The following is a 22,592-nucleotide window of genomic DNA, read 5'->3' as shown; positions in this document are numbered from 1 at the left end:
GCCTGCTACGCTAGCCACGCCCCAAACTCACGCTATAGGTTGAGCTGGAAAGAGATTGACAGATTTGTGTGGACCGCTCTCAATGTTTATATGGTGCCTGGGGGGCTCAATGTTTAAACTTGTAGGTGAGATAAACCTATGAATGGCATACTAATAGTCCGGTAGTCAATGAACAATAAACTGACTTGTGCCGGTGAATGTACCGGTATTAAAAAAATTCACCTTTATCAGGAGGAAATTGTAATAGTGATAATTATCACTAATAGTTCTTTGTGCCACATTTAGATGTGATGTAGATGAAATGATATTTTGACTGTAACCTGTTGCTCAGGTTTTTAACCGTTAAACTTACTCGCTCTGCTTCCGCAATACTGCTTTCCCGAGAAGAAAGAAATTGCAGCGTTAAGTTTATATTCCATGCGTGGGGAGTAAATCATGTGGACATCTTCTCTCTGGAGGAGCAGAAAATAGATGAAGACACTACAGGGCCAATTTAACACCGCAAGCATTCTCAAATTAAATTTACATCAATTCCATCAGCGTTTTTCACCCCACATGCTTCACTACCTCCTCAATTAGCCCCTCTTATGAGATCGGATAAGAGATGTGACGTATGTGCAATGTAATGCGCTCTGTACCCTTCATCAGCCTTTGTGGAGAATTTTGCAGAGCACGATCTGTTCATTCAGCTGAACACTTTCAGTATTTGTTTCATGTCAGAAATCAGGTTTCAATGAAATCAACACTAACCAGAGGTTTAGTAATTGAAGCTTGAAGTGTGTCCTTATCTGGCCCAGTGTGATAAAGTGAGAAGCCATATCAAACTTTCTTGCTCGTTGTGACAACTAACCCCTGCTACTCCCACACCGTGACCATACATGCGTCAAAGTAGCTGGAGCAACTTTTCTCTATTTACTGATATGAACACTTATAACGGGCTTACCATAGTGAATCAGGGTAAGACAAAAACGTGTTTTGGAAGAAGGATTGATGGATTGACTGTTCATTTTGAACAACACGTTACATAGTGCTCCTTTAAACAAAACAACAAAAGTAAATCCAGACAGAAAACAGGATATTACAGACACAGGAGAAACAGAACTAAAATAAATGTGCACATAATATCAATTAAGGACAACACCAAATAAAACTAACAAGAGAAACACTGGGCTGTAAAGACACTAGATAACAAGACTGGCGAAAGACACGGGTGAGTTTAATGATTTGCTGTGGTGATTAACATTGAAAACAAACAAGGGAGCAAATGGAAACAGGAACTAATCACAGGAAGTAAAAGCAGGAACAATAAGAACAACATACACTTCAAAATAAGAGTCTTTAAACACAAGACAGGGGAACATGAGACAGGAATTGTAGCAAGCACCAAATCATCAGCATATTAGAATAATCTCTGAAGGATCATGTGAACCTGAAGACCGGAGTAATGATGCTGAAAATTCATAGGAATAAATTATATTTTAAAATATATTTTAAAAAAACAGTGTATTAAATAAATGCAGCCTTGGTGAGCATAAGAGACTTGGGAGGAAATCTTCCTGACCCCAAACTTTTGAACTGTGGTGAAAGTGAACATAAATTTTGTGACCTATTAACATATCAAAGTAACTTTGTGTTTTTTGTCTTAAGATCTGAAGAACCCTGAGATTGTTACGCTGAAAAATCTGACGAAGGAAAGTGCAGGTGTCTATAAATGCACCGCCAGCAATGATGTCGGAGAAGAGAACTGCACTTTAGAGGTCAAAGTTCACTGTAAGTATCTGTTTGTATGAGTTAAGTTCAAAAGGGCATATTAGCATACATCTTACTGCATACTGTGCCAACTACCTATACTGTTTTCAAAAAATAGTGCTTTATGCATTGACAAATGCTTCAAACAGTAATATGCTACACTGTTGACACATTACCTTATTGTGCTTCATGTTTAATTTAGCAAGTGACATCCAGTTATCCATTACCTTGAAAATAAAAATGCAAATTGAATTTTTTAAGCTAATTTGTCAAAAAAATATATTATTTGCAGTCTGAAAAAAAAAAAAACACAACAAGCCAAGATGTCACAAATTTTCTACTGCTTTGTTTGTCGAACTGAAAATGGAAAGTCAAATAAAGTGAATGCTTTGCATTGTGGGATACAATAGGCAGTCTGAGTATTGCATACAGAAAATTAGCATACTAACAGTATACATGCTGCATGACACAATGTAGTATGAGTTGTATTTTGTAGTGATTCTGAACTTCTTGGCTAGTGTGTTTCTGTTTGTTTGATACAGACACAGATTTATGCAAACTATAAATTCCTATTCTTAGCTTTTTTTGTTTTGTTTTGCGTTGCGTTGCTGTTTTATGCTTGCTTCCAAGACGTAATTGAATTACTGTCCGCACAAGTCGTTGCTGTATAGCAACCCACAGTATTTTTTTTGTGAAGATGGCAGTGAGATCCTCCTGACCAATTCTGCTATGCAGTGCAATCTTTCAGCACTATTTAACATCCAAATAAAGAATTCATCCTTTTTTTTTAACACACTGTTCATTGATTTAATCCCTTCCTCCAAACCTTTCTCAAACTGCTCTGCTGCATAATTAAATATCAGATGATGGAATTAGAAGAAATAATTAATTATGTGGCGGAAAGAAAAAAATAATTCATGCAAAAAATGGCATATTATTAAAGGAAGGAGCACAGTGAGTGCGGTAGGTTGATTAATGCTGTGCTGTTTGCTGGAGTATTCTCATGGTGAGTTACACTCCTTCAGGTATCTGCAATGCAGAGGGGGCTGCTTGTTACAGGCTGTTTATTAGTCTATTCTGAGCATGAAAACTTTATTTTATGTGTCTTTTTAAAAGAAGCACGATTCTGGATAAATTGAGAATCACAATTTCTTTCTCTCTTTTTTAAAAAAAAAGAGAGATCACGATTCTCTTGCAATTCTGAATAAACAACTAAACAAAAATAACATGCAATTTACTAGAGGTTCTAAAAAAAGTGAATTGCTGCAGTCTATTTAAAAAATGTTTCATTGATTTGAATGAATTATTTAAAAAAAAGTTTGAATGAATGATTCAATGACTCACTTAAAGGTGGGGTATGTAATTTGTAAGACTCTTTTTTGGCCATTTTTTCAAAATCACTTAAAATCCTATTCCTAACCCACTTACAGCCACTGAGTTAGAAGCACTGAAATAAAAATTAAGCAATTTAATCATCTGTGGAACGGGCAGGACTCGAAAAACTCCAGCCAATCATTTCCAAGACCACCTGGAATCATTGGACAGTAAGTGCGTCAATCAATCGGTCGTACCATCCCCCCCCCTCCCCCCATCCATGTCCATGTTCTTTGAATGGGTGGAGTCAAAGGAAAGAAGGTAGGACCATTTGAGTTGTGTATTTTCAAAATCTGCCAGCCGTTTTGCAAATCACATACCCCACCTTTAAATACTTTACTTGATTCATGACTGGATGAATCAGCATTTTTTGAATGAATATTTGGAATAAACAATTCAATGACAAATACTTTTATTTAACAGTGATTTCTTTCCTCCTGAACACAGCCATGTTGAAGCCTGCAGTAATGTTTTTCATTGATGTTATGGCAGTCCACTCTGCTTATTGTTTTTCAAGAATGTTGAGCTCCTGTTTGTCATTGTTCATGAAACTTCACGCCAATAAATCATCAGAAATATTGCTGACTTGTGCGCGTCTCAAGCGCCCGCTTTAGGTTTGTCCTAATGCCTGTTAGTCGTCCGTGGATTTGCCTGTATTTGGCGTTGAAAATGGAAACGTCTTTGGAGATGGAATATCGATTTTACAATCAATTCAATGAACACTTATCTAAAAAATCTGACAAAAATCTTCACAAAAGTGACACCCCTAGTAGTGTATAGTGAGTGTGTATGTTTAAACAGTTTTAGGCACTTCTGGACTCTATATGTGTTATTTGTGAATAGAATACAATGTTGTGGGTGTACAATGTAACTATTCCATTGCAAAGGTACGGGACCTGCTACTGCCATTACATATATGACACACTGCTGTGAGCAAGTAAGACATGCTGCTGCTGTACAATATAGCGTACATGAATTACCCATAGCAGATCTATACAGGTTGAGCTGGGGAAGGTGGAGGGTTTCTGATGTGCCCTGCAAACTGCTACAGCAAATGCTCACCATTAACCAAGTATTTGAAGGATGCGCAGCAAGCTCATTGGCTACTGATACAGCAGCAACCAATCAGCTGTTCTTTATAGAGAATTATGTGATTGCAAGCAGATTAAGTTAAGGACCTATTAGCCTGCGCCATCTAGAGTTTCATGCCAGAACTTTGTATAAATAAATGTGACTTGACTTGACAATAATAACACTGAAGCTTACCTTAGCATAAACCATAACTTATTATAAAATGGAATCAGCTGTGAAGTGTCCGCTCTTTTGCAGATGTCCGTGGAATGGGCGTGGTGGCTGGTGCCGTGGTGGGCGTGTCCTTCGGCGTTCTACTCATCATCCTCATCGTCTGGCTTGTTTTCCGCAAGAAAGAGAAGAAGAAATATGAGGAGGAGGAAGCGCCCAATGAAATAAGGTAAAAAAAATAAAAATGTAAATAGCACATTGGACATAATTGCAAATTTCAGCCTGACACTATTTATAATGTCTAGCAGCTCTATTTCTCTTTGTTGACTTGCATTCATGTCTAGGCTAATTTGCGGGTGTCAGGATGAATTATGCAGGTTTGGAGGATGAGTGAGCATTAACAAAGCAAATGACAGCAAGATACACACATATACACTGCTCTCGCTGAGGTTAAAGAGATACATCTGGTTCCAGTGTAGCAGAAGTCACTTTCCCTACTTGTTAGCCAGTAGCCTGAAGGGTTTAAAGGTATTTGAGTGTCTTTACGCTTTAGTGAATTTATCAAAACATTTTATAAAATGTAAAGTGCATTTAGGCCCTAAACATACTCTATGCATGTTTGTGAATGCAAATGCTTCTAGCTATGCCAACTCTGTTTACATTTGAGACAAAAATGCATTTAGGCTTGAAATGAACTCCATGTGAGTTGTTGAAAAGAAAAGCTTTTAGCTAGTCGCCCGTATGGCAAAAATATATTTTCCAATATATTTTTAAATTAATGTAAAAAAATTGTGTTTTCAAGTGTAGTTGAAAAAATATTGTTAATATTGATTTTCAAAATACATTTTAGTATATATTTTAGTGAATGGAATAGTTCAAGGAACAAACTTGATTGGAACAATCAAGTCAGAAAATCACAAGTGTGTATTGCATTCTTAGCATTCCCGCAAAGGGGCGTTGCCGTTATTACAGGAATTTAGTCGTTTCACGTCAGCTACTGTCCTGGAGGACCAACAGTTTGAAAAATATTCTTTCCGAGGGAGTTGACATGTTTATAGCTAGCCGTCTGAATAATAACACTTCCAATTTGGCACAGACATTTGCAGGGCCTTGCATGCTAAGTATACACAACAAGATAAAGCATCTCACAGTCCCTTACGAAACAAAAATATATGGGAATATACTGCTAAATATAATGCGATATATACATTTCAATATATGGGAAACTAGTGCTTATATTTTTCAATAAACTGCAATATATGCATTGACCATGTCTATATATTAATACATATAAAATATTTATGAATGAAGACAAAAATAGCATTTTTGTAAATAAAGGATAAATAGCATTTATCCTTTATTGTGTACATTTATTGCTCATACATGTTTCTATATAAATGTGAAAGTATGTTCACACATATATATATACACACACATTCACGGAATGAGTTACAACAGATTTCTAGTTCCCAGCATGCTTTGACTGTTAAAGGATATATATATATATATATATATATATATATATATATTATATATATATATATATTTTTTTTTTATTATTATTATTATTATTTTTTTTATATACTGTTAAACCATTTAATATATTGATGATTCATATATAGGGAAATATGTTTTCTTTTCATAAGGGGTGTCTCTCTTTTTTATGTTTTAGGGAAGACGCGGAAGCTCCCAAAGCCAAACTGGTGAAGCCAAACTCTCTCTCCTCCTCTCGCTCTGGTAGTTCTCGCTCCGGGGCCTCCTCCACTCAGTCTATGGTGCACAACAGCGCCCCCCGTGGGCCCAGGCCACGACTGCCCGTGGTGGCTGCCCTTAAAGAAAGCGGGCAGCCCGAAAACTTCCCTTCAGTACCACCGCCGTACAACCACGTGGTCCCCAAACCACCGGAGCCCAGCAGTAGCCCCAAACCCAGCTCGGCAAAGCTCAGCCCAGGGAACCTGACGAGGATGGGCGCCACACCGGTGATGATCCCCGCGCAAACCAAGGCATTCCAGACTGTGTAGGAATACAAAACACACATAAACACACACACAAACAGATAAATACACACACCGCAACAAGCATCAACTCCCACATCTGGTATCAGGAACATTCCCAAAGGATTTCCCATTCCCTGCGGAAAACGCAGGTGGACAGGCCTTTTGATTCAACGATGGAAAATAAATGCTTTTTGTTGTTTTTATGTGCACACTGAAGTGGAAGGAGACCCCTCGTGAAGTATATGTATTTTGAAAGGGTTTAAAGATGTGAGGACTGTGCCTTGTGTTGTTATGGTGGTTTGAGCAAACAAAAGAGGCAGATATGAGCAGAGATTCAGCTCTGCCTTTACCCAGACAGACAGCCTGTCCACCTGACCACACACTTCCTGTCCTCGCTGGGTTTGAACTGACAGCTACAGAACTGGAGGAGGAATTCACATAAGCGAACTCTTTCCGGCACCTGCTCGTCCGCCCCTACGAGGATTCACATCTGCCACTCATTTCCTCAGCCAATCAGCATTTGCCAGGCAGCCCAGCTGGTATCACACCCCAACAGCCAATGGCAGGTCACCTGCTGGGCGCAGACGCTATGATTGGCCCAGAACGAGGAGAAATCAACACACCGTGACATAAACAATGACAGTAAATTGGTTTGTTCCTCATTAGAGCTATAAATATTCCATATGAATAGAAGTATTCCGTATTTAATAGGTATTTATAGGAATTCCATATATATTTCAGTTAAAGTATCTTACGGCATTCGTAACGTGTGTGTGCACAATCCCTTTAAATCATTCAGTCACATTCTTCAGGATAATGAATACAGTATCTTCAGTAATGAGGTTGATTGTCTCAATGGGGAAATGGTTTGGCTCGGCTTTGGCTCCTGGTATTTGCAATTGAAATCAGATGTCTGGTTGGTGCATCCCATTGGATGCAAGTATGATGAGGTTGGGTCAGGCTGGTTTATTTAGGTCTGAAGTGTGTAACCAATTACGATGAAACCGAACGAGCAGGCCCACACACAATCTGCCTGCGTGGAAAGCACTAGTTCTACACAGATTTCGAACGGCTGGTCAAAGCTCTACATTGGTGGTTCTCAACGTTTTTGACTCGAGGGTCCGCCATTTTCCAACAAAATGTAAAGATATTTCTGCTGAAATTATGACAAAGCTGCTTGTTTTGAAATTTTTTATTGACAAACTGGATTTTGACATTTCAAATTTGCATTACGATCCATTTTGTGATTCAAGAAGATCTAAGATTCTTCAAAAACAAATGATCTTCAATAAACACAATAGTTATTTAGAGGAAAAAGTTAAATTTCATTTTACATTCTTTGTGCGTGTGCGTGTGTGATATGAATTAAAGTTACATTACGTTTTTAAATCATCATGTGCATCTTTTGGAAGTTTGCTGAGGCCACTGCTCTACATAACCCTTAATACTAGTATATTTTTTATATGAAATATTATGGCTAATTTGCTAATGCTTTCATCTACCAATAAGAATGTAGTGCTTTCTGCTCAGTTTAAGACATTTGATCATGTTTAAATCAGTTTTTTTTTTTTATGTGGGGGGAAAAGTCTGCAGATTCCATCTGGGCCTGCACGAATGAGCTTTGAATGTGTTGTATAGCTGGCTATTTTGTGCTTATTTCCTCTTTTCAACCATTTATTTTTAAGATTAAATAGATTTTTTGCTATTTTAGCAAAAGACACAGCATTGTAACTGCAGTAGGTTAGAAGCTTTAAATTCTTGAGTGCACATTTATATATCTATATATTAATCATATTTGTATCCTATTTGTGTTCTGGTTACTCTAATGCCATTGAAAATATATTTTCTCTGTTTTTCAGTTGTTTTCCCTTCTTATATTTCAATGTTTGATGAATTCTAGTGCTCAGAGAAGCATTCATACCAAGAATCAGCAGCAAAATGTTGCTTCTTGAGTCCGCATTAGTAAACAGCAGGAGGCCATAACATGAATTCCTCCCCTCTTGTTTTTTTACGTCTTCAAAAATGAATTAGACGGACGAACATGATGTCAGAAAATATTCAAAGTGACAGGTCACCCTTAAGGAGCACAATGTCTTCTTGCCGGATGCAGGGAATAACCGTCTCTGCATTGAACAAGACTTAGATGTCAATGCTCTGAGAGGTAAAGGAACCAAAGGCTGACCTTATTTATCTAAATCCAATCCTTCACAACTCAAACGCAAAAGAACTCAGAATTTGCACCCAGTTTCCATTGATTTAGCTTTAACCAACAACCCGGTCGATTCCCCGGCTTTGAAGTCTCTTTCCACGCACGGGGAACGTGAGGAAATAAAGTATTATTAGTTAAAGTACTTCCTCGTAACCCGCTGTTCCTGTACGGCTGAGTCTGCTGTTGACGTGCTGAGACGCATGGTTCAGTTGAGTTTGTGTTCGGTCAGTCACGGCTGAACAGATTGAATGCTGAGCTCTAATGTTAAACACCCTGCATACAATTGCTTGAGAGAATGTGCATCTAAACACTATTGGCAATGGACCTGCATGACAACGATAGCTAGAGAAAGGCAAGTATTTTGGCTCAGTGCTTATCAGTACATTATATACTAAGAATCGCATTATAAAAAAGGATTTTGGTTCAAATGTTACCAATGTAAATACTTTTTGTATTTATACGTCAACTTTCATTATACCCAGTAAACATGGAATGAACTCATGATTCTTGTCGATGACTTCTACAGCTGTACTCTACAGTAGTTTTGTTTGGTCAGTCTGGTGTTTTGACTGCATGAGTAAGGAAACCATGAGCCATTTCCCTCTGTCGTTCAGAATTATTATTATTTTTAAACATTACTGGCTATTGATTGATTGGACAAATGACCTTGTACATATTTCCTTTCATTTCAAATGTATATTTGTACAGTATCTTAATGATTTTCCTTTGGTTTGTAATAAAGCATTAAATGGCAAGCCAATGAAAACAGTGTCATTTTCTGTCTCAGGAGATTTCCTTTCTCAAACGTCTTTTGTCTTTGTGGATTAAAGCAAATCTAAAGATATCCAAACAGGGATTTTTTTTCCACTCCTGCCAATGGCCGGTGACTTTGGGATAGTTCACCCAAAAATTTAAATTATCCTGTTATTTACTGACCCTCAAGCCATCCTTAGGTGTATATGACATTCTTTTTTCAGATGAATACAATCAGAGTTATATAAAAAATATATCACCGCTCTTCCAAGTTTTATAATGGCAGTGGATGGCAACCAACAGATTGAAGCTCAAAAAAGTGCATCCATCCATCTTAAATGAACTCCAAACGGCTCCTGTGTGTTAATAAAAGCCTTCTGAAGCAAACCGATGTGTTTGTGTAAGAAAAACAAACTTTCTAAAGTAAAATAGCTTCCGGCCAAACGAACATACGGATTCCACTTAAGTGTAAAGCGCAACTTATGGTAATGCAACCACCGTGCTGCTGATATTTACGCTACGCCGCATGACGTACTGCGCTACTTCTGACGACATACATTTCTTAAGTTGCGCATTAGAAGATGCGGAAGCTAGAATTTTACTTTGTGACGTGTTAAATATGAATATATGAACTCATCATTTTGCTTCAGAAGGCCTTCTAAAAGTTTGTTTATGACTGATGGATGCACGTTTTTGAGCTTCAATCTGTTGGTTGCGAACCACTGCCATCATAAAACTGGGAATAGCCAGGATATTTTTTAATATATGAATATAGGCTAACTCCGATTGTATTCGTCTGAGTGAAGAATGACATATACACTTAGGATGGCTTGAGGGTGAGTAAATGGGCTAAATTTAATTTGTAAAGCGAACTAATCCTTTAAGAAAATTTCCCGGCCATAAATATTTTTTTTACCAGCCATGAAATTATTATTTTTTGCAAAAGCAGACAGTTATGACACCAAATTTTAGATACCAGTGAAAATTCACATTTTTAGAAACAGAAATGTAATAAAGTAATCAAATGTTAAATAACACTGCATAGTATTCACTGTATAGCCTAAATTAAGCAGATATAAGTCCTTATTAAAGTTACAAAAGTTATTCAGTCAAGAGCAATGCGTGATTTTGTTGTTTGATTAACATTAAAAACACAGATGGCAGCAGGATTATTAGGATGCTGTCACTTTAATGCACAATGCACCAAATGCAAGGAACCAATGAAACACATGCGTTATCTTTCTCAACTGTTTACGTTCCCTTAGACATAACCGACTATGTTTGCCAGACATTTTTTGACATACTTTTGTATGAATTTGTCCATTCAAGTGAAAGGAGACCTAAATCGGGCTTAATTCAGTATTTGTCTGCTGTCTGAGACGATGTTTGCACACAGAGTAGCCTAATGCTTGAATATTTAAATTGGCAAGGCTTTAACATTCGTGACGATGCAGCACTGGCCCAATAACTGTCGCGAGCGCCGTTCACGTTTGTTGAAGTTCAGGGTCTCACAACATTGCATTGTTAGAATTCATATGTTACATTCATATGTTACTACTCGCCAACACTGATTTTACTCGCATTTGGCAATTGGCAGTAGCCTACAGTATTTTAGGCACTGTACAAACATGGCCCTTGAAATGTTATTTAAGGATACATTTATTTCCTGTGGTAAGCCATCCATCTGATGTTCCTGCTCAAGAAAAGTTGAGAGTCAAGTGAGTTTGAATCAAGTTTCTAGAGTTATCCTGTGTCTTATGGGCTAAGAAAGAGAAAAAAGAAGAAAAGAAGTTAATTATTCATTCCTTAATCCCTCCTTTGTGGTGTAATTGTTCTCAGTCTCATTGTGATTCAGCCATGTTTCATCAGTATGCACTCCGACAAATCATTAACAGAGCCTGTTAGCACCTCACGGTCTGCTATAAGCCAAAGCTCTGCACAGAAGACTGACCCACATTTCCTGTACAAATAAAATATATAAAATCCCTTATTTTCCACTCGAGCACAGCTGTAATTCTGAAAAATCTAACATCCATTTCTGTCCTCTTTGTTAGTAACAATAAGATGATCTCGTATAGAGTTTTAGGATGCCTGATCACAGAGTTAGTGCAGTTGTGCCCTCTACTGGCCAAAGTGCGGCTTTAACTGCTCTTCGATGAAAATCAACAGTATAAAATAGGGAGAGTAACCTAAATAAAACATGAGCACGTGAGAAGGAAAGGCCCTTTATATTTAGTCTAATGGCCTATATCAAAGTTCAATCAATGACTTAAATGTTTTTGTTCAGAATTTGAATTTTCTGGAAATTAGTCCATGCCTATTATGTTTTGAAGCAATATAGTGTAGCAGGCTATTATCAAACTCAGACTTTAGCAGACTAAGATTTTCAGTCTTGGAAGATTTATATTTGGAAAATGGCTCGAAATATTGACACCTAGCTGCCACTGGCTTTCGACTGAATCCATTCCTGAGTCTTCCCCGTTTATTATAGGGCAATCGAACGTATGCTGTTAGTTTAGAACCAGCTAAGATTCCACAAGACATATTTATGATTTTTTCCCCCCGCTGTGGATTCTCTTGACTGACAATCTCCAAGTCGGTCTACTCAAGTGTGAAATGTAAGGAAGTCTGACTCATTTCCAATAATTCGTTTACAAGATTTGTTCAAAGAACAGGTTCAAAAGATTTTACGTCATCACAGGTAGGCTATACACATTTGTTGTGTATATTCAGCTGAGCTCATAGAACATATATTTTGCATTAAACTATATAATTCGGTTATTAATTTTAATTTCTTGGCTGGCTAAGTTCAAAGTTCAGAGCGTACAGGATTTAATAATATCTAAAAAAAAACGTCTCCGGTTAATATGACTGTTGATAAAACTATATAATCGTAAACATATTTCAAGTAGCCTAGCTTACGTTTTATTAAAGTAAGTTGCAAACTCAATTCATTTTTTTTTTTTTTTTTTACCAGTTCACGATCAGTTGGATAAATCATCAAACATAAAGAGACGCCGACTTGTTTTATGAACATGGTTCAACCGATTCATTGAAAAGATTCGAATTACAACAACGATTCGTTCACGCATCGGACAACGCTTTAAAGCGCTGAGACTTATGGGACAAAAAAATAATGTTGAGCGTATGGGGAAAATTAATGCAATTAGGATTATCTTGCCTGTGTCACTCAGAACTCTTCAAAAAAGACGCACTTATTTATAATTCAGCATGATTATACGATTACGTGAGGTGTCACTTCTTGAAATCACAAATCATTCGAATCAGTTCGTCAGTTTCTCTGTCCCTGCAGTCCAGCCTCATGTCCAGATATGCAAACAGCACCTCCTGTCCTCATTGCGTCCTGAGGCGAACTTTCCTTCTCACGGGAGGTTAGAAGCTGTTTACATGAGCAGTCGAGGAAAATGGCTTGTACAGTTGGTCAGATCATACCGCAGCTAAATGTGGAGGAAGCGGCGGAGGACGGAAGCCCGTCCGGGAACATCTCCACCCGGCGCAGCAAAACCTCCTTCTCCCCGTTCAGCTCGCGGAAACATCACAGGTAAGACGGTCTCTAATTCAGCGCGATGTTCAATATCCAATCAGTCAATTTGTCACATAAAGGTTGATTTTGGAACAAACAAGCAGCTGGTGAAGTTGCAGAGGTCTTGTCTTAGTTTAGACAAATGTCAGTCATTTTGAAAAGTGTCAGTCATGTTGACATTTGAGCTCCACATGCAGGACGTTTATCTAAATTAGTCTGAAACTGCAAAGTTCAATGACTTCTGCTTAAACCCATCAAACATAAGCCATCTATTTCACACATACACTATTTATTTCTGAACACACACAGAAAAAAAGAGAAAAATAGCCTCTTAATTGATCCCCCCCCCCCTGTCATCTTTCAATCTCTGCAACTTTATTAAATCTGCATGGTGTCCAAACATTCTGTGCTTGCAGAAGAGCACGCAATCTGCTGGAAGTAGGCTAGATTGCGAGCAATTACAGAAAATGCTCCAGAGGACAGCCAAAACCTCATTAGCTGGCTATTTCATTAAATGCTTTTAGTAGATCTGTAAATAAACATGCGCCTAGCACATATTTTTCAGCCTAGTTTGGGGTCGACGATGACCTCTCAGTGTGGTAACTGTCCATGAAACAGATTTGGAGGTTTAAAGCCAAAGGGAATGTGTGAAACTGTGCCGATTTCAAGCACAAAGACAGGCAGCGTGTAGGGATTGATTTGCCATTGAACCGGTGTATTTAGAGGTCACTGCAGAGGGAACTAGAGCTGCAGTGTTTTCCGAGGCAGATGCAGATATCAGATATATCTGAAATCAGTCCATCTGACCTTCACTGTGAGTTTCTGGGCTTGCATGGATGCTGAGATCATGCTGAAGGCCTCCTTATATTATTAACCTTCATGCACACTTGCATATCACTTATTGAATATTTGAATTAAATGTATATTGTAGGGTCAATGTGTGATTATATATAATGAAATGAACCCGCCTCCACTCACTCACACCAGCTTAGAGACTCTCTCGGTCAACTTTTACTCAAGTTACTGTAGTAAACACTGCACAAAGGTATCGCTCTTTACAACATCAGACACATAATGGTAATAAATAATAAATATGATAAATATCTAATGTTAATTAGATTTCAAAACCGCATTTTTGAGACTGTCTTTGGTTCACTGCAGTTTTAAAGGACAAGTTCGGTATTTTACACTTAAAGCCCTGTTTACAGATCGTATCTGATGAAATAGAACGGTTAAGATTAAAATTTGGACACATGCTCCTGTCCCGAGAATTTTATGTTTAATTCGCTTTTGTGGACCTATTTTGCCAAACGCGTCACACCTGTGATTCTTCCGTTGAGAGCTTGAATAATAGACACTCCAGCCCAGTTGGTGGCAATAATGCACCTTTGCCAATTGCAAGCAAACCGCTGGCATTTCATTGAATGCACAGAAGAAGCAGAAGAAGAAGCGGCGGAGTAATACCGTACCTCACACAGCACATTCAATACAAGTCAATGTGCTACGATAAAACCTGTTGGAATGCATCTTAAACCTAAAGGGGGAAGCGAAATAAACCTAAAATTCTCGGGACAGGAGCATGTGTCCAAACTTTAATCTTGGTCTTTAAGTATACTTCGAAATAATTGCTTATTTTTAACTTCTTAGCATGTTCATCATTTTGTGACAAATCATTGCAAAAAGACACTTTTCCTGAGATTCTTTTAGCCAATGTTTAAGAGTTGTGTTGGTTTTCACTGTATCCTGACAGCGGTTGAATCCTCACCTAAGTGAGATTAGTTTAAGGTGATCAGAGCTCACAGAATGGAAGTCACATGGTTTAGTGACACATTTTTGTCCTTGTACTATATTATGGCCTATAAATCTTGCACACGCTGCTGGCTCTGCTGAAAGAGCTAACCGGAGTAGCAGATATCAACTCTTGTTTGCTCGATTACCCACATTATATACCGAACAAAACTGCACAGTATAGCAAATAGTTGAGGTCATCATCCTTCAGAAGCGTTGCTACAGTAAATCAAATGATTAATTCACTGGGATATAGCTTGTAGTTTTACTCGGCTCATGTAGTTCTTGTAACCTTCTCATTAAAGCCTGTATGCATTTATTTCTTCTGCTGAACACAAAAGAAGATATTTTGAAAAATGTCAGTAACCAGACAGTTGACAGTAGCCATTGACCTCCATAGTATTTTTTTCCTACTATGGAAGTCAATGGCTACCGTCAACTGTTTCTTTATTAAAATTCTTCTTTTGTGTTTAGTAGAAGAAAGAAACTCATGGAATAAGTGAGTAAGTGATGACAAAATTTTCATTTGTGAGTGAACTATCCCTTTTAAGATTGCCAGGAACACAAGGACAGCATGCTTTGTTCAAAGCGTTATATAGCTTCAAGACGTTTCCTTGGCTTCACTCCAGAGAATCTTTCTCAAGGTTGATGCATCACAGCATTTTTAAAGTATGGAAGTTGACTTGTACAGATACCTTTCAAGGGGCTTTTTTCAGGCACTCCATCCATCCATCCATCCATCCATCCATCCATCCATCCATCCATCCATCCATCCATCCATCCATCCATCCATCCATCCATCCATCCATCCATCCATCCATCCATCCATCCATCCACCCACCCATCCACCCACCCATCCATCCATCCATCCATCCATCCATCCATCCATCCATCCACCCATCCATCCATCCATCCATCCCAGTCTTGATCTGTGAGTATGTTGATATAGTACTACGGGCTCAAAGATGGCTCAAATTGGGTGACTTATTGAAGAGAAGTGTGGTGTTACCTATGGAAGCCTGTTCCCCACTCAAAATAACAAGGTAATTGGTAATTTTTCTCTTAATTTATATGTTATATCTACCGAATCTGACTCTATATCTCTCAATGCTACTTTTTCATAATTTTGGGTTTGTTTTTTGGCTATATGTCTCACAATGGCAGCTTTATGTATTTCTTATTTTATTCACCAGGTTTGTTTGGTTTAAATGGTTCTTGAATGGCATCGCTGGGAAAACCCCCTTTTGGGACCTTTATTTTTCAGAGTGTAACAACAACCGAGAGCACCATAGCATCCTTTCTCCCTTGCAGAACCTGCTCAGCAAAATCGTTTTACTGAGTGTTTTGTGTATTGTAATACAATATGACTAAAAAGATGCCACACACACAGTGAAATCAAATCATTATAGGATTGTTATGTCCCCAGGCCCATTCTGGCTCACTTTACCCATTGCGCAGTGCGGCCCATTACAGTCTTATGCACATTATTGATTGGTTGTCCATTACCTGTGACCTCTATGAGACTCCCAACACAGTCCTGCCAGAATTAGACATGCGTGACACAACATATTAGTCTCTCTGCAATCTATGACCTTTTTTTAGTAGAACATTTCAGGCAAGAGCATGAAAAGAGTTGCGCTGCTTTTTCTAGAAATACAAAGTTCTGTCATAAAACTCCAGATGACGCAGGCTAATGGGTCTTTAACCCATCCTGCTTGTAATCACACCATTCTCTCTATAGGGCACAGCTGATTGGTTCCTGCTTTATCATTAGCCAATACGCTTGCAGCTCATCCTTTGAATACTTGGTGAGCATTTGTTGTAACAGTTTGCAACGCACATCGAAAACCCTCCCGCTTCCCCAGCTCCACCTGTATAGATCTGCTATGAGTAATTAATGTATGCTATATTGTACAGCAGCAGCATGTCTTACTTGCTCACAGCAGTGTGTTGTGTGTGTACTGGCAGTAGCAAGTCCTGTACTTGCTATGAAGGAGCAGCAATAACCAACAACAGCAACAACAGCAGCAGCAGAATAGCAAATCTCTTCCACCAAGAACAAACACTCCGAGAGTTGACATGACAGAACAAGACATGGCTTCTTGTTGCAGACGGCTGACCGATCTCTTTCAAGGCAAAGATGATGAAAATGAAATGAAGTCACTGTTTTGTAGTCGAGTCATGTCGGTTGTGCTTAAGAGCTGCTCAGACTCTCAGAAATGTGTCCTTGATGAGTCTTTGTGAGTCAGATTCAGCAGAGAGCCTTGAGAAAGCCACCCCTGCAGGGGCCTTCAGCATTCCCAGATAACACACAGATAAGAGAGATATCAGCACCACGGACAGCACCCCACACGAGGCAATGCTTCACTGGTGAACCGTAGCACTTGCTTATGTTTATTTGACCAGTGTCCTAGAAATGCAAATGTCTTGTTTAGGGATGCATGATGAATAAAAATATATTGTTTGTAGAGTTTCAAAATAAATATACAAAAAAAGATATTAAACAATAAACTTGTTCATGTATATATATATATAAATAATTAAACATTGAGAAAATCGGCTTTTAAAGTTATCCATTTATGTCGTGATCGTGCTGTATTCACTGACAAAAAAACATGTTTTATATATTTACAGTAAGAAATTTACAAAATATCTTCATGGAACATGATCTTTACTTAATATCCTAATGATTTTGGGCATAAAAGAAACATAGATAATTTTGACCGATACAATGTATTGTTGGCTATTGCCACAAATATACCCGTGCAACTTGTGACTGGTTTTGTGATCCAGGGATACATATATATACACAGTGTATTTTTTATTTGATTAATTTATTATTTTATTCATATTTATCTGCCATGACTTATTTTACGTCCAGAATTTTTATATAGGTGCTTCCTAGACTTTTATCATTTTACATCATGACATAATTTTCTAAATCCTAAAACATTCTGAATTTTAATGTGGTATATCAACTTAACTTAATTTCAGGTGCTGTCTTGTTTTTAAGTGTAATCAAATTGGCTGTACAAGTAATTTAAACTTAAATTTAATTTATTTGAATATTGTATAACTTGGTAGTTTTATGATTTATTGATCATAATTGTTTACAGTGTATTTATATTCTTATTAATGTTTTTGTGTATAGATGCATGCATCTGGGATCTTGTGTGAAGTGAATGTCGCTCTACAGAAAATATTTAATTGTAAAATTATAAAACTGTTGAAAAAGAGGAAATTCATTCTCTGGCAGCTGATTTCGTTACAGGACACCAGAGGGCAGCACTGATACATAGGCTAGTTCATAACTCGATCTCAATTTGATTGACCATCATATTAAGGTGTTACTTTACATTAAAAATGGCATTTATTCTGTAATAACATTAAGCTTTTGTCTGAATAGCTTTGTCCATAAAGAGAGATAAAAGGAGGGCCAGGAAAAGAGAACACTGTTTTTGCATGTATGTGGCATTTTCATCACGGTGAATCAGGCTGGTGACTCAGAAAGAATTAGGTCATTGTAAAAAATAAAAAAAATAATTAAGCTGCATGGACAATGTTTAGTGGGTGTATGCCACATCAGTATAATAATCAAAATGATGAGTAGATTTTTTTTTTTAGGCATAGCCTTTCTTTTGCCCATATTATGTTGTCCCTCGTGACATTGCGTAAGTTCCCACACATTCACCCAGTGTTATGAACGCAGCTGGACGGATCCATTATCATCTAATGGTCTTTGTTCTGATGGTCTCAGCAGTTTCATCTATGCGTTCTGATCTTGGTCTCTGGTGTTTGTGGTAGTAAGATGCTTTTGTCCTTATGCACAGCGCAGAGAGTGTTTTATGTTCGTATACCAACATCTTTAGAAAACAGCAAAATCGTGCATGAGCTATTTAACAAAAAGCGGTCATTTTCAGTGACGACTGTCAGTTTGAGATGACATGCAAATGCACAACAACATGATGCAACACCAACCAATGGAAGTGAAGCTCAGTCTAGTTTGCAGCTCACAATACAGTGCCTGCGACCTCTATCGATTTATTGGTGTCAGTGTGAACGCCCCTCAAGGCTAAGACTTGCGCAGAGATGCATTGATGTTTCTCTGAATCCACTTCAGCTGGTTTTTAAAAATATATAACAATGTCAAGTTTTGAATCATCCCTCTCAGAGTTGTCAAAGATCCTTCTTTTAGCCTCACTGATAGTGTGTCCTATAAGCTGGGCTGAAAGTGGTCACGCTATTATGTGTCATTTCCCCGTTTTCAGTTCACGAATGTGCCACAGGCCCCAAAGGCAAACTTTATCGCACGCAGTTAGCTTTACACTGGCGGTGCCTGACTCTGAATTTCACATTTCAATTTCACAGCATTTTAAGGGGACGGAAGCTTTAGACGCATCAGTCCGTGAGGGATTCTGTATATGATTATTATGGTGTCTGATCCAATCACGTTTAAGACGTCTATAGTGAGCCCCTGTAACTGATCGGAGCCTGGAAAGGCTTAACGTTCCTCTGGACTGTAGCACAGAATAAGGTACCACAATAAATATACTTCCATTCCTTTTTTTTATTTTATTAAAGGGGTCCTATTATCCACTTTTTCAACTTTAGTTAGTGTGTAATGTTGCTTCGAGCATTAAAAAAAGATCTGCAAGGTTACAAAGCTCAAAGTCACTCCAAAGGGAGATATTTTATTTAACAGGATCTCCTTTTCAAGAACTACAACGAAAGTCTCGTTTGGACTACGTATTTTCCGAATCTTATGAAGTCACATTGTTACTAATTTAAAGGGGTGGTAAAATGCCCTTTTCACAAGATGTAAAATAAATCTGTGATGTCCCCAGTCACTGTGTGTGTGTGTGTGTGTGTGTGTGTGTGTGTGTGTGTGTGTGTGTGTGTGTGTGTGTGTGTGTGTGTGTGTGTGTGTGTGTGTGTGTGTGTGTGTGTAGTTTTAGCACAAAATACCCCACAGATATTTTATATAGCATGTTAAAGTTGTCAGTTTTTGAGGGTGAGCAAAAACGCACCGTTTTGTGCCTGGCCCTTTAAATGCAAATGAGCTGCTGCAGAGGGCGGGGTTTCAAGAGCTCATGTGTGTTAGCAGCTCCGATTACCTCACACAGACACACTAAAATGACAGAGACTGTTCTGCCTTTAATGTTTAAACGGAGTCAGACAAAGATGGAGAGACTCAAGAAGAAGTGACAACATGTAGAATGCAACAGGACGTCTCTGAATGGTTAGTTGATGAATTTGTGTTGCTGATGTGGAGTTAACTATCTTCAATTAGCATATTCTGTCATGATAATCTGACGAGATTATCAGGGATGAGGCCTGTATAGCTGTGTTGTCGCTATCTCAAAGAGAGACTGTTTTTTCCATCCCGTTTCCAAAACTCATTTGTTTGACCTTCCTCTCGCTTTTGTAAGACGGTTCACCTCGCTTTAGGAAAACCAACCATGTTTTTGTGATCAATTACTGTTTGTATAACCTTTTTGAACAATCAAGCATGAAAGCATATTCTAGTATACCCCTCCTAAAAAAATCAAGACTTCATAAAAGGGCATAATAGGACCCCTTTAATACTTTTATTCAGCAAGGATGCATTAAATTTATGAAAAATTACAGACATTTATTGTGTTATACATCAAAATAATTCAGTTTCAAATAAATGCTTTGTTCATCAAAGAATCTGGGAAGAAAAATGCATCTGTTTCCGCTTAAATTTTAAAAATAGAAACAAAAATATAGACATTGATAACAATATAAAATGCTTATTGAGCAGCAAATCAGCATATTAGAATGATTTCTGAAGGATCATGTGATACTGACTGGAGTAATGATGCTGAAAATTCTGAAATTATCGGAAAATTATGCTGAATAATTTTTTTCTTTTCAGAATTATGATTTATAAAAGGGCTCACACTATGCTTAAAGTGATAGTTCACCCAAAAAGGAAAATTTTGTCATCATTTACTCATGCTCAAGTTGTTCCAAACCTGTATGAGTTTCTTTCTTCTGCTGAACACAAAAGAAGATATTTTGAATAATGATAGATGGGTCCCATATGGAAGTCTACTGTTTGGTTACCCATATTCTTCAAAATATCTTTCTTTTGTGTTCAGAAAAAGAAAGAAATTCATACAGGTTGTTTGGAACGTCTTGAGGGCGCGTAAATGACCGGTGAACTAACCCTTTAATGCCATTTTTTTCAGCAATTCTTCATACTTTTTTATTTTAAAGGAGGGTTAGCCTAATGCCGTTACGAACCCCGAATTGTGGTACCAAAGTATTCATTGTGAAAAACTGCAATGCTTCAATGTTATGGCAAGTTGGTTATCATTGGCTGGCTATATGTTGCTAAAAAATACAATGCCTCATTAAATATTCATGAGCTTAAGATTACAGAAGCATTCTTGCACTTTTCAATTTCAGCAACTGTTGAAGATTGCATTGTCCCTTCACCCTAGTTTTCTGTTTAGTGAGCGCTGTGTGTGGGATTTTGTACATGTAGGTAAAAACTGCCAGGCACAGGATGTGTGTGACAAACCTGTTATTTTCTCCCAATGAGAGAGTCAAAGAGAGTAAGAAATACTTCGGTGAAGCTCCCAAACACTAATGGGATTCTTTTCTTTTGGGCATAATAAATGCTTCTTTAATTACCTGCCAACTATATACATGTTTTTGTTGTCAGAAGTAAAGCGCGCCCCTGCACAGAGAGAAGTGGAGGTAGAGGCAGGTTTACCGATCCTCTGATTCTGCAGAAGGACTCTGTTTATCATAATATGCTAATGCTGGTAATCAGGTCAAGCTATAGAGCCCACAGTCAGTAACACTTCCTTTATTCGCACAATGGAAATGTTAACCAGCTCCAGCAACATCTGAGGTGAAACTCTTGGTTGGAGGCAGAACATAATCCGGTTTCTACAGTAAATGTGACTCTTTGCAACTGAGACACCAGTTTTGAGTTCACAGGGGGACTGCTGGCCTTCAGTCAACCTATGAACATCATAGTATCATCTTTATATCGTGTTTCTTTTGATGGAGAAAATAAAGCAATGGGAGGATTTCAGAAGGAAGTACGCGTTGAGTTAAAGCGGGTATCTGGGTTTACCTTCATCCCAGAAGGTAAACTCAGAAAATCTATTACACACTACAGCGACAGACTGCTATTTTTAGAGGGCTCACAATCCTGTCTTGGTGGTCCTCAATATAAAGTTGAGCTCAATGTAATCCTCCACTCGTTTTCACCATCTGTAGCTGTAAGAGAAGCTATAATATAACGTGCCAGTGTAGCCAAGCCTAATATGAAGTTTACATGCAATTCATGAGATTATTGTTATCATTAGGCAAGTTTCACTACTATTATTAGTTAAGGTTAGTGGTTTGTTGAAATCTCTCAATCTAAATACTAATGTTCATAAGTTCAATGCTACGTAGATGAATGATCATGTGTTTTGTTGAGAAGAGGTGTGCTATTTAAAGGGATAGTTCATCCAAAAATCAAGCATAGCGTTAGTTCTGGCAGGTCACGTTAGTCAAGCTCGCATCAGTGACTCTCAGCTGATCCACGTCTACCTATAGGAATACGACGCCTATCACCGTATACATATATAAGCTCTTCAGTAATATCAGCAGCTATCGCGTTTCTTAGGAGCGAATTACCCTCCTCCCTCCCCAGCTCCTCTCGTCAGTCAGGATTTGGCATTCTGATTCCCTTTGAATCAGAATAAATTCTCAAATTATGTTCTACTTTAAAATCTTGAATTAAATATATTTGCATACATTCATGTTGGTTCTGTTCCGTTTACCCCAAGGGGGGTTATCGCTGCGCTTATCCATGCTAGGCTGAATGCGCAGGGAGTTCTCGCCCAGAACGGAACCAGACCGCCAATCCAAACTGTATGCTAATTGTCAATCATATTTGACGATAGTG

General features: G+C 38.0%; 2 protein-coding genes across 5 annotated transcripts in view; both read left to right on the top strand.

The window, feature by feature from the left end:
- clmpa (CXADR like membrane protein a) overlaps positions 1–9,333 on the top strand; it is a 63,442-nt gene extending 54,109 nt beyond the window's left edge. Inside the window, exons 5-7 of the mRNA XM_079598959.1 lie at positions 1,648–1,770; positions 4,453–4,594; positions 6,038–9,333. Of these exons, the coding sequence (XP_079455085.1) occupies positions 1,648–1,770; positions 4,453–4,594; positions 6,038–6,386 (614 nt within the window). The 3' untranslated portion in view covers positions 6,387–9,333. The remainder of the gene's footprint in view (positions 1–1,647; positions 1,771–4,452; positions 4,595–6,037) is intronic.
- A 3,304-nt stretch (positions 9,334–12,637) lies between these two features.
- The window catches only part of gramd1ba (GRAM domain containing 1Ba), a 71,704-nt gene continuing 61,749 nt past the window's right edge, over positions 12,638–22,592 (top strand). For all 4 annotated transcript variants that reach the window (XM_079599921.1, XM_079599922.1, XM_079599920.1 and 1 more), the window contains exon 1: positions 12,638–12,886. In XM_079599921.1, the coding sequence (XP_079456047.1) occupies positions 12,750–12,886 (137 nt within the window). In that variant the 5' untranslated portion in view covers positions 12,638–12,749. The remainder of the gene's footprint in view (positions 12,887–22,592) is intronic.

This window comes from Phoxinus phoxinus, assembly GCF_949152265.1.
Source record: "Phoxinus phoxinus genome assembly, chromosome: 23".
In the NCBI taxonomy this organism is placed as follows: domain Eukaryota; kingdom Metazoa; phylum Chordata; class Actinopteri; order Cypriniformes; family Leuciscidae; genus Phoxinus; species Phoxinus phoxinus.
Note: the sequence above shows the minus strand (reverse complement) of the source record. Positions and strands in the feature narration are given on the sequence as shown.